Raw genomic sequence first — 12,189 nt, 5'->3', positions numbered from 1 at the left:
ATTTGCCCAAGTTTCTCATTACATGCGAGATATCATTTATAGTAATAACAGTAAAACCAGGAAAGGAGTTATTTAATACCACGACAAATGCAAACATTAAATATTCCAGTAAAGTGTCGAATATCATGGGGGTAGGACGTGATGCTACCTCCATGCGAATATGGACCACCTGTAATGGCCACAGGTGATTGTTATCCGGTTATTGTGTTTAGGTGTGATACACATTTCCCAGGACGTCACCATGTTTTGTTTTGGGCGCGAACTTACGTAAGAATGGTCGACCAATCGTTCGTCATTATTTTGTACAAACCCCTGTTGCGTAGATTTGCATAATAAACTATGTGTTAATTACAACGCAGTATTACGAGCGTTATAAGACCAGGACTGATGTTCGACTGATTCATTGCTTTCTGTACTGTACATGCACAAGGATCTTAACCAAAATACCCTAGTTTTAGCTGCACAATATACAACAGCATCTGATAAACGAAAATGGATAATGTTTTGCTAAGGTAAGTAATGCAAGTTGAGCTTGTGTATTCATTCAGTCAGTGCATGCCTGTATGTATCTATTTTGTTAATGAATAATAATATAGTCATGGCGAGGTAATCACGGTGTCATCTCAATACCACGTTTACTCTCAGACCACTAACGAAAATGTTGCACAGAAAGTTTAACATGCAAAGGTTGAACTAACCTCTATCTATATTCACTTGCAGAATGACGAAGAACCTCATGGTCGTAATGTTTCTCAGGGCGATTCTGCTTCAAAGTGCCTTATCTTTCACAATCAATGGTAAGTAACTAAGTTTAGTTTACGATTTCTTTAACCTCTTAGAGTGCATACTGACATTTCAGTTTCCAAGTATCGCAACAGTTTTTAAAAATTGCTATATAGTACTAACGACGTTGTGTCCATTTTTACAAAAAACGAGGATAAAACTGTATTAAATTGTTATACCACTGACCCTAGGAGCTATGGTTATACTTATCATAATTCGAGTAGGGGGTAAACATTGTATGAAGGCCCATGCGGCGCCATTTGCGATTTCCTTGACAACACTTCATTCATGCATTCTGACCAGGAAGTATTAAGTCCACTTGTGTAAAAGTATATTAAACTAAATTCCATCCAGCAAAATGTGTACATTATTATTGAGTCATTTCATTTGTTGTTATTTTTAACTCAAAAAATTGTGTCATATTATTCAATGCATTATAAAAGCATAACTGAATACGTGTGAATATTTTGTAAAGAATGGGAGGTGCTATGTAATGGTTCATTGGTGGGGGTTAAACGGTTGACAGAATAGCTAGTGTGATACCACAGTGGATACAATTATCTTACTTTTTTTATGGGAAGAGATGTGGTGTTTCATCTCCAAAGAAGTAAATGTTTTCATACACGAATCACAGACCTCTAGGATAGGGAACCAAAGTAGACATGGGGATTTGGGTCTGGCTTAGTGAAACAATAGGAAGTACATCGAAACTAACTTGTTACAAAAGCACAGTAAGCCTTATTGTACCCATTATCATTGACTAGCAATTAGTTGTGCATTATTCAAAGTTTGGATAGGCGCCCATTATCGAATTCTGTGGATTAACTTTGTTTGATCAAAAAGATGACCTGCTGAGGAAACATTCACAGACGCCCATCAACGCTGTGTGTTAATCCTCGCGATTTTATCGTATCATTCCACGTGTTCTTTCCTAGTTTTAGTATTTTTTCTAATTTTCCCCCCGAATAAACTAATCAAAGTTTACCACTTGAATTAGTAAATTTGTTATCCTAGTTTTTTTCAATTATTACAAAAATAGAACGGATAGTAGTTTCTGTTCCCTCTATCAGTAAGTTGACTATGGAATGATAGCTGTAGAATAATTGTAAACTGAGCTGGGGATAGAAGCGACTCCCCCTGATCAACTACGTGTATTATAAACTAGAGAAAATCGATATTCCCTTGCATGTAATATGAACTTTATCTCGTGTGTTGTTTGTTCCAAAATGCAATTTCTCAAACATGGATTAAAGATATATCCGTTATAGTTAAGTCTTAGCGCATAGCATAAACCATCCACAGTTATTGAATTTCATAATTTTGGCGATCGGTTCTCTACTGCAACTTTTTGGTCGTGTGATGATAAAAATATCGATGGACAGAAACTGTACTCGTCACTGAAATGTTAATGGTGTGACGCTTCTGAGAATACTCTAAAGACAATTTCACACGTTATTGTGAAATACCTATGCATGAATTAGTTCTCTTTCATTCATCTCATGTCTTTTGTTCACCAAATATTTCTAATGAGGTGACATGCACGTACGACCATTGATGAAATGAATATTCATAACTCGTCTTAACTTATAAAGAATGTGTAGTAATTTATATTACTATCCGAAGTAAATAATCTTCTCTGGAAGCTCCACCCAAAGTTAAGTTTTTCCTGGCGAGTATCACAAGATCCATTTCCCATCACACACAAGTTCCCTGTCACTGTGTTGTACGACTTAAGTGGTCTAAGCTTGTACGTATCTAGGTCACGTCTTTTCCTTTTCTTGTAGTACTTGCAGTATGATACTGAACTTGTTAACGTAGTAGCGATTATATACATGTACTTAGTAATAATTTATTTAGTGATTATAAATTTTGATAATTGTTTCTGCTCTTTCCCCAGGTTGGTCTCCATCACGACAATCTGCGAATATATGTTTTAATGGCGGCATTATGGTGCTAGGCAGTTTCTGCATATGTCCCGATGAGTATGGTGGTCAATATTGTGAGGAGGAACAAAAGTCATGCGGCTCTGTACCACACGATGAAACTATCAATATGGGCTGTAATGCTTGTCTGTGTAGAAATGGCAAATTCTACTGTATTCCAAGGGGCCTACGTGACTGTTTTAGAGGTAAGTTGAACTTTGGAAGAGACATTGAAATGAGCAGTACACGTACTCGACATTAGCATATAAATTGACGATATTCCAAAACGTACAGAAAGACTGTAAAATACATCGTCAGGGGCGTCCTTATATCATCCCGGATGACAAGTGCGCCCTCACCGGCTGAAGTTTATGTTGAACGTCAATGTTGAAATAGGCAATGACTTCTTAGCTTCTTAGCTCTTCATAATAATATATGTAAATAAATAAATACATTCATGGTAAATTGTGTATATGACTTTGGTTCATAGAAACCTCTTGACACAGTTACCCATACATCATACTCAATACCACAATACTAACATAACTGTGTTTGTGACATTGTAATCATGAACCACAGCACATAAGATTGGCTTCAATAAATAGTTTATTAATACAAATTCATTGGAATATGGATGGCCGTCGACTGTAAGATACACAGCGCCCCCACACACTGGCCAACTCCTCAGAGAGAGGCAAATTAGGGCTGAACACAAAGTATTCTAACATTCTGGGATGGCTATCATGAAATAACTAATAACAGTTTTGTTTCTCTTATCATTTCAGATATCTCCGATGATGTCGTGAAAGTTGTCACGTTTCCACCACTAACAACAATAGAACCAACAACAACAACAAGGAAATCTGACGACTATTACTACTCGTATGAAAACTCATATGATAGCTCTGCTACGACAACATCTATGTATACCAGAATACAATGGCTGCTTTGTTTACTGGTTGTCATGGTGATATATAGGTAGCGACATTCAGTGACCTTGTAAATAAGTTCAAAACTTATTTATATCTCTAATTTATTCGTTGTCTTGGCTGAGACATTAAGATGACAGTGTAACATAGATTTCAGCAGGTGATATGAACACATAAAAATTATGATATAAACAACAGAAAATTGATGTCAGTTATGTATTTGCAATATTTGGAGTAGTCTATAAGGCACTCTGGGAGGGCGCCCTCAACCATCAGCAAACCCTTTGTTAGAGTACACCTGTGAGGGCGGTGTGACATGACATAGTCTACATTTGAAGTAACTTCAAGAGTTCACCATTTTAGTTTTTGGTCATAAACTAAATATCATAAGTGAAAAGTTTTATTATTTTGTAGAGGATGTGCAGTAGATTTTTCGTTTTTTAAACTTGTAATTCTTTTGTTTCTATTTTTTAAAATGGACATCTACTGTCATTGATTGATTATTAGGTAAGAAACTGAGATGTCGTATAAAGACATAATTTGTGCAAATTGTAAATACTAAAGATCCTGTATTTATTGTTTTAGCTCACAGCCTCCTGTGTTGTGGTTTTGATGTTAACTTTCAACACACTCTGTGACCCCATACATATGTGCAGTTCTATATTTTAGATAAAGTTGTAAGTACAAATTATTATTGAAAATTGAATTTTGTAAAAGTTTTGATGAAAAGAATGAAATAAATAGTTTTATTGGTTTAAATATCAGAAAACATGTTGTTGTCTTGTCTCTTTGTTGATACATATGTAAAATATGTTCCATTTCATTACCTAATTTTATCACTTCCATGATGACCTCCGAGTGTTCCTGGAGGCAAAGGAAAACACTATTCAATCCAAAGGAGAGTTTGATATCTCTTCAAAGCCTTAGCTCAGTTTAGGAGCAAAAATACAAATGTCTGTTTTTGGAAGAGATACTGTGTAACTGGGAACACAATAGTTGAATACCATATTTATTACAATTCAATGTAAAGTCATTCAAAATGACATTTGTAATGCTAATCCAGGGTAACTAGAAGGTCATGAAAGACGGAACTCAATCGAGTCTATTATTAGACAGCAGATATCACAAATGATTGTAATGTCATTCTCAGGGGGTTCCCATAATGCAATGCAAGTTGCTGTTTTAATTAGCTATTCTACTGTTCTACTAATGATTCACAGTTACTAATACAATTCGCTGTTTTAACTGGTTGGGTTACTTAGCCATTTCAAACTTACTGATTAAAAAAGACCAATGTAGCTCGCTGTATTTTCATTGGCTCAGTCTACTTTTTCCCTAATGTCTAAAACTTGTTGATTGGACAATCCAATGCCGCTTGCTGTATTACATGCATGTCTCAAAGTTGCTGACTGAGCAATCCAATCCAACTTGCTGTTTTGATTGGCTGGTCTACCTTTCCCCTAATGTATCAAACTTTCTGATTGGTCAGTCCTATGCCTTGACACTCAATCATATTTTTCTCAGTTCCACTGACTGGAGTAATGGTAAATTTTGCCTGGAAGAGATACGTGGACAATGATTAGTTTTTCTTTTCTTTTTTCTTTCAAAGTGAATAAAACTGTTTGAACATAAATGACAACAGAGACAGAAATTCTAAAGTAAAGTTTGGAAATAAAAAATTCAGCTGGGACGTAAAAAAAAATTACCTGGGTCAACATCTCTGCCACACTGATGGCTGTCTCTGTATGCAGTGTAATAGGTCCACTCATAACTTGGGATTTACCATTAGCCAATGCCATAAAGATGATCAACTACAGACATGGGAGAAAAATGTAAGACATTGCATCTAAGTTTGGAAATATTTGAATAGCTTCAATTTTTAGCCAAAAAAAATGGTCCAAAGGTGCATTCTACATAATTTAGAAGATTCTTATAAATTTGCATTAATAATATCATAACTAAGCAAAGCCCATAATCTTGCGCAGGGTAGATTCATTTGTGACCGGCTGCCTCACAATGATATTGTAGATAGAGCCCTCCGTGTGGAGAAAGCAATTTACATATAGAGTGTGTATGCATAGTCATTGCACCGCAACGCATCCTTGGGTAAAACACCACAAAAAAATCATAGTATATAGGACAAGCATGTGTACTAGTCATTGAGCCGCTACATGGCTGCTTAGAGGCCACTACGCGAGCTATCACATATTCCTTAATTTACTACACTACGTTTCCATCAGTGTAGGGAAAAAAATAATTATATATTTTTACCTGATCTTGCAGATATTCATCCACACATCCGCCATGTTGGAGATTTCTAACTAACATATCTGCTGCATCTTGACCAACTTGCTGGGCTGGAACACCTGATTATTGGTCAGGAAATATTTACATGATACATTAACAAGTCAGAGACATACCCCCACCCAACTAGTATAGTAGAAGAGTTCCTTAGCTTTTGTGCAAATAGCTGATTTCTATGACAAATATGATCACTACAGATCATGCAGATGCCCAGTATTGTCACCTTTGTATGATTTTGACCTGTTCATGTCAGGGAAACAGATGTACATGGATGGGCCTATGTCACACAATGTAGTATCCCCAAATGGGCATTACTTTGAGAACTTTATAATGTTATAAAATTCTAAATTTAAAAATAAGACAACATAATTAAAAACACCAAGGATTAACAGATAATGTAATGAATTGTTGCATTATCAAAATTTGTGTTGATTTCACTACTATGTGTTCCTGGGCAAAGTGTCTTAAAAACTGAGTTATAAATTATACTGTTTTACTTAATGAATGAATCCTACCAACCTCTCTTTCCAAGAGCAGTTCCTGCCAGTCTGCATCCAGTACTGGTTTCAGCTACTACACTGTAATTAAATGAATCAAAAAGTTATCTTGTTCATCTTTAACGATAAGTAAAATACTAAATAATACAAACTAAAATATAAAGCTGATAATGTTTTGCCTTTTTCTAATGAGTTATAAATTAAAAGTAATAACACACAGACAGACAGACAGACAGACAGACACACACACACACACACAGGCACACAGACAGACAGACACATACATACATACATACATACATACATACATACATACATACATACATACATACATACAGACATACATACATACATACATACATACATACATACATACATACATACATACAGTCACATACATACAAACACACACACATACATACATACATACATACATACATACATACATACATACATACATACATGTACATACATACATACATACATACATACATACATACATACACAGACAGACAGACAGACAGACAGACAAACACACACACATACATACATACATACATACATACATACATACATACATACATACATACATACATACATACATACATACATACATACATACACACACACACACACACACACACACACACACACACACAGACTTACATTATTCCTGTACCATTACCAAATGCTGCATGTTTAGGTTCTTGTAGTGCATCAATGTTGACAGGCACATCACGATATTGTTTCTTAAGTATTGTTGATGCTACAGATGCCATTTGGTGTGCTATCTGTGTGGAAAGGTTATAAATGTCTGAATCTGACATATCAATTTTATCACAGTCCTCTGATAGAGGGACTATGATTTCATGCAGCATAAATGGCTGCCATTGTCCTTTCACGTATTGCTCTAAGAGCTTTGTAAAGTCTGTATTCGCCTTGACAGACACTGTAAATTTTGAGGATTTCAAGATCAAGCTGACATATTTAATTGAGAAAAGTCTGGTGTTAGAGGGTTTTGATGGAAATGCTATTTTGCATGGTTTTAAGCTACTACAGTTGACACCAGGACAATGCTCACATTATATGAATTCCACTGTTTGTACTTTTGAACTCTACTACAAAAGCAGTAACCAGTATGTGACCTTAACTTACTTTGATTGGGAGTACCCCAGCCACAAAGGCTCTACCAAATATCCGTGTAACCCTACCAAAGTCAGTAAGCTTGATTGGTTGTATCTGCTTTGTTGGCATTGTAGAAACTATTACTTCACCACCTCCCTTGGGGTAATATCCCCTGTGAAGATACAAACAATTATTGGACACCAATTTATATTGATCTCTCACAGCAAGGCAACAGGGATGCTGACCACTCTTGTAATTCATTTTGAACAAGGGGACAGGTGTATTCAGCCCTCTTGTAATTTCTGTGTTCTCTCTGAACAAGGTAACAAGAGTATGCAGTCCTCTTGTCATTTCTGAGTTCTTTCTGAACAAGGTAACAGGATACTTCACCATCTTGTAATTTCTGTGTTATTTCTTAACAAGGCAACATGTGCACTGAACATTCTTTTTACAGCTGTGTTCTTCTTGAGCAACAATGGCAGTTAGCCCAGAGTTAGCCCTTGTAATCTGCACCTTTAGCTTCTATGCCCTTTCATATAATTCTTTCAAAAATGGCTAAAAAGTGGGTAATAATTTGAGTGTGGGTATATAACAAAACATAGATTTAGTGGCATACAGTGATTAAGTTATAAATATATATCAAAGATAATTATCAATCAATGTCGATATCAGAATATTAATATACTGTCAATGTGTGTATTTTGACTAAATTTATATTACCTTATTTTGACAACTTTTTACAAATTAATCACTGCAAAAATGTAATCACTTTCATCAGTATATTTTATACAGGTGTTATACTATAGGTAGATTTATATAACACAATGACATAGAAGTACACAAGTAGCATAGCTCTTGAGTGCAATGTAGTCTAATTTTATTTTCTGCCAAAATCAAGTGAAGCCAAAGTGTCCAACATTGAATACTTTGAGTACCAAATAACTTCATAGTATAAATAGCACCTTACCTTTTCTTAACATTACAGTCATACTTGAACCCAAATTTTTCTGATAATGGTTGAAAGACCTGTGAATACATATAATAAAGTGACATTAGAACATCATTAATTTAACTCAGCAAAATTTGGGGAAAAGAATCATATTCAATTTCTTGCTGTTAGTGGTGGATGAACTGGAAGCTCAGTGAAGGGTATTGACATATTTCTAGAGTGACTTTATTATAAAGGGAGATTTTTATTCAAAACTGATCTATTGCAACTATCAAAGTTATTGAAAAAGAATTCTTCAAACTTCACATAATAATCTGAGGGAACCCTGTTATGAACTAATTGAGCTTTAGATTAATGACTAAAAACTCATCTCAAACAAGATAAACTTTTGCGTAAAAAAACAAAAGATTTACCATTGAATAGTGGTCTATAGGGGGCGCCATATCAATGTCTGTTCCACCTCGGAACTCAACAGAACATTCTCCTGACCCAAATAACATACAGGGCAGAGCAATTTGTAACAGAAGGCAAATATTCCTATGGAAGGAGAAACAGAGAACAGTGACATCTTAAAATGTCTGAGATTGGTGTGTGATTTTGATTAAAATCTTACCATGTTGGTATAGTCTATTTGTGGTGCCATCTCAGCATTTGTTCCTCCTCTTAGTATTATTTCACTGGGGCCTGATCCGTATAACATACATGGAAGAGCTGACTGTATCAGTAAACACACACTCCTACCAGAAACAATGACATATATTGAGTCAGGCGAACTATTGGTACACTGTAGTACCTCTCTATAATGAACCCTGTTATAATGAACTTTCTGTAGTAACAAACATCACTTCATGTCATAAACTGACAGATTGTTGTTTTTTTTCGTTCAGACCGTGATTACAAAAGGGGAGACAACAACAAATCTTATAATGTATTCACATTGTGTTCCCTTAAATTTACATTTAATGTAGAGTACACATTTCACAACAAACAAACGTGTCTACTCTCCATTCATTCTTCAGTGTCAATATTAGAAGACAGTATCACATATGAAACATTTGTAAAAGTTGAAACAACTTCCGGTTTTGCCGCCAAACTTGGTGTCTCTGCATTCACCTTTCTACTTGTGTCTCTGCATTCACCTTTCTACTGGTTACATTTCACTTACTCAAGGGGTGTAATTAGATATTTTTCTCCAATATTTTTCTTCCTAAGCCAAGGAAAATATGAGTGTCCTAAGGGGTCTTGTCACTATGAGTCGCGAGATGAGTAGTGACAAACCTGTTGGTCACGAGTATTTTCCGGCTGGATGAAGAAAAATGCTGGGAAAAATATTTTGTGTTCAAAGACAATAACCTAGCTGGCTTGTCGATGGCACAATATTGTTTTGTTACCTGTGACCTAGCCTCTAATCAATGAATAGCAAGATACATCATGTCATTCTGCCTTCAACAATCTGATCTTTCCAGAGGTTGGCTGATGCATGACGGCACTCCAATATGGCACACCTTCCAGTCTAGCATATCATGTGATCACCAAACACCAAAAAGGGGATCATTTTGATGATTTTTCTCTTATTACTCACCCTGCAGTGTGTGTATCAGCTATAAATCTTCCTGCCTGTATTTTTGATGGTGTAAATGATATTTCAGTTGAACTAACTTTGTCACCATTCAGTTTGCCACCACACAAATCACTTATAAGCTGAAGTCCTGTCATATGTTGGGGTCTGCATGGAAAACACACAGTACATAGCATCAAGAACACACCATTTTACAAAGTGAGGTTTGGGAACCCCAAAAAGAAAGAGGGAAATTGGGTAAAACTGGATTTCCATAATCAACCACAATTTTGGCAGGGAAAACTGGTTTTTCCAATATATATAACTATATTACAGTGACACATGATAACAGCTGATTGCAGTACAGGCCTGACAATGCTGATGAGATTTGGGATTCGATCACTTTCAAAAAATTTTTGACTCTGAAATTTTCATTTCAGATACATTCTTGTTTCCTTTTTTCTAACCATGCAAATAATGTTCTTTCTCTTCATAATGTTTTTCTGTAACTTTTCTACATATTTCTGTCTCTTTACAATACACTAGTTATTCTAGTAGCTTAGTTTGGGTTGATCTTGACAGTGTCCACCTACTACTCATTGTCCATACCTTAGTCCTGGGTTGCTCCTACCAGCTCTGATATTATTCACTATAATTGGTTGACATAATATACAACTCAGAGCCGAGGAAATTCTTAAAATCTGACCACCCTGTAAAAAAAATGGAACAATTTAGGCGGCATATGAGTCAGTGTGATTTAAGAAGGACTTACTGGTATTGTGGCATTAGAGGTGAAATTCTTGGATCGTCGCAAGACAAACAACTGCGAAAGCATTTGCCAAGAATGTTTTCATTAAAATTTGATGTGATGAATGTATAATATGGCCCATTTTATTTATTGACCTCTCTTTCTTCATTTATTGCCATTTGTTTTCAATTTTGTTGTTTTGGGAATGATTGCCTTCTTTCCTAAATTCCACAAAAGAAAGCAATCACTCCAGTGACTCCTGGAACAACACAATCGAAAACAAACAACAGCAGTAAATGCAGGGATTTGAGGTAAATAAAGAAATCAAGCCACTATCAACCTAGCTTGGAATCAAATCAGAATGGGTATTTTACATTAGTCTTTCCAATCACGTGATTTGGAATGACAAGTGTAAAAAATCCACTCCGCATTGATTCCAAGCTACTATTCACCATACCACATTTAATCAGATTGGATCCTGGGATTGGCATGAGTATGACAGAGTTTACATGACACGAATGTGTTATCCTGTGTCCTTCATATGTTTATTGTTTATTCTATATTGTTCTCTCAAAATAACTGTATGGTGACATATTGGTTTCCATCTAATGATTCATTGTAAGATACTAGTAATTTATTCCCCCCCCCCCCTCGGCACTTGAATTATGTATGAATTTTTGTAAATCATACAGTAAAAAACATTTCAAATTCCACACAGATTGATTCAAGTGCCTGTGTATCTATCTATCTACCAGCAATAATTATTCAATTTATTGTACCTTTATTTTTATTTTACAATATTTTTTTATTGTTTTATATTTCATTTTTTTGTGACTCAACATTTGCTTTTTATTCCTATCTATATTTGTGGAGGGTATTCCATACGTGTATATACTTAACATCTCTTGTATAATTACTATAACCACAAGCATAACCACTGATTTTTCTGTGACAGGACTGCCATGCCACAGCGACAGGCAATTGCGGTCGTCTGAAATTTGTTTATTCATTCAGATAAAGTCTTTAAAATCCATGGTTATTGGTCACTTACCCCTTCTTTCATGCTGCCATCAATGCTTATCGTTTGTGGTGATGCCATCCTGTGATAACGGCTGTCAGAGTAATACCCCAATTTCCCAAAACCGATACTTCCAAACTTACGGACGATTGCCGTGATCATGCAATCAATGTCACCTCACACGTGTTGACAATTTGGGGTGAAAGTTCAAATGTCATTAGTCTGGGACGTTAAAATGTGGTTTATCTTATCCGAGAAACATGTATTCAACAAATAGTTGACATCAAAGGTGGGCTGATATAGCAAACGTACACAAGGTATGCCGTAGTCAAGCGAGTTTGGTCATTGGTTAAAAA

General features: G+C 35.6%; 2 protein-coding genes across 2 annotated transcripts; one reads left to right on the top strand and one right to left on the bottom strand.

The window, feature by feature from the left end:
• Positions 1 to 492: 492 nt before the first annotated feature.
• Positions 493 to 4,247, top strand: LOC144436953 (teratocarcinoma-derived growth factor-like). The gene is made up of 5 exons (XM_078125821.1): positions 493 to 512; positions 721 to 797; positions 2,681 to 2,911; positions 3,491 to 3,587; positions 4,220 to 4,247. Exons 1-5 carry the CDS (start codon positions 493 to 495, stop codon positions 4,245 to 4,247), a joined length of 453 nt encoding a protein of 150 aa, XP_077981947.1.
• Positions 3,302 to 12,003, bottom strand: LOC144436238 (RNA 3'-terminal phosphate cyclase-like). Its single transcript, XM_078124978.1, has 11 exons — positions 11,867 to 12,003; positions 10,677 to 10,777; positions 10,092 to 10,235; positions 9,123 to 9,246; positions 8,528 to 8,586; positions 7,591 to 7,732; positions 7,102 to 7,226; positions 6,458 to 6,516; positions 5,906 to 6,000; positions 5,341 to 5,445; positions 3,302 to 5,189 (listed from the first exon to the last, which is right to left on the bottom strand). Exons 1-11 carry the CDS (start codon positions 11,993 to 11,995, stop codon positions 5,103 to 5,105), a joined length of 1,170 nt encoding a protein of 389 aa, XP_077981104.1. The 5' UTR covers positions 11,996 to 12,003; the 3' UTR covers positions 3,302 to 5,102.
• Between the last annotated feature and the right edge of the window lie 186 nt (positions 12,004 to 12,189).

Source organism: Glandiceps talaboti, chromosome 6 (assembly GCF_964340395.1).
Source record: "Glandiceps talaboti chromosome 6, keGlaTala1.1, whole genome shotgun sequence".
Classification (NCBI taxonomy): domain Eukaryota; kingdom Metazoa; phylum Hemichordata; class Enteropneusta; family Spengelidae; genus Glandiceps; species Glandiceps talaboti.
This window is presented reverse-complemented; position numbering and strand designations above follow the sequence as displayed.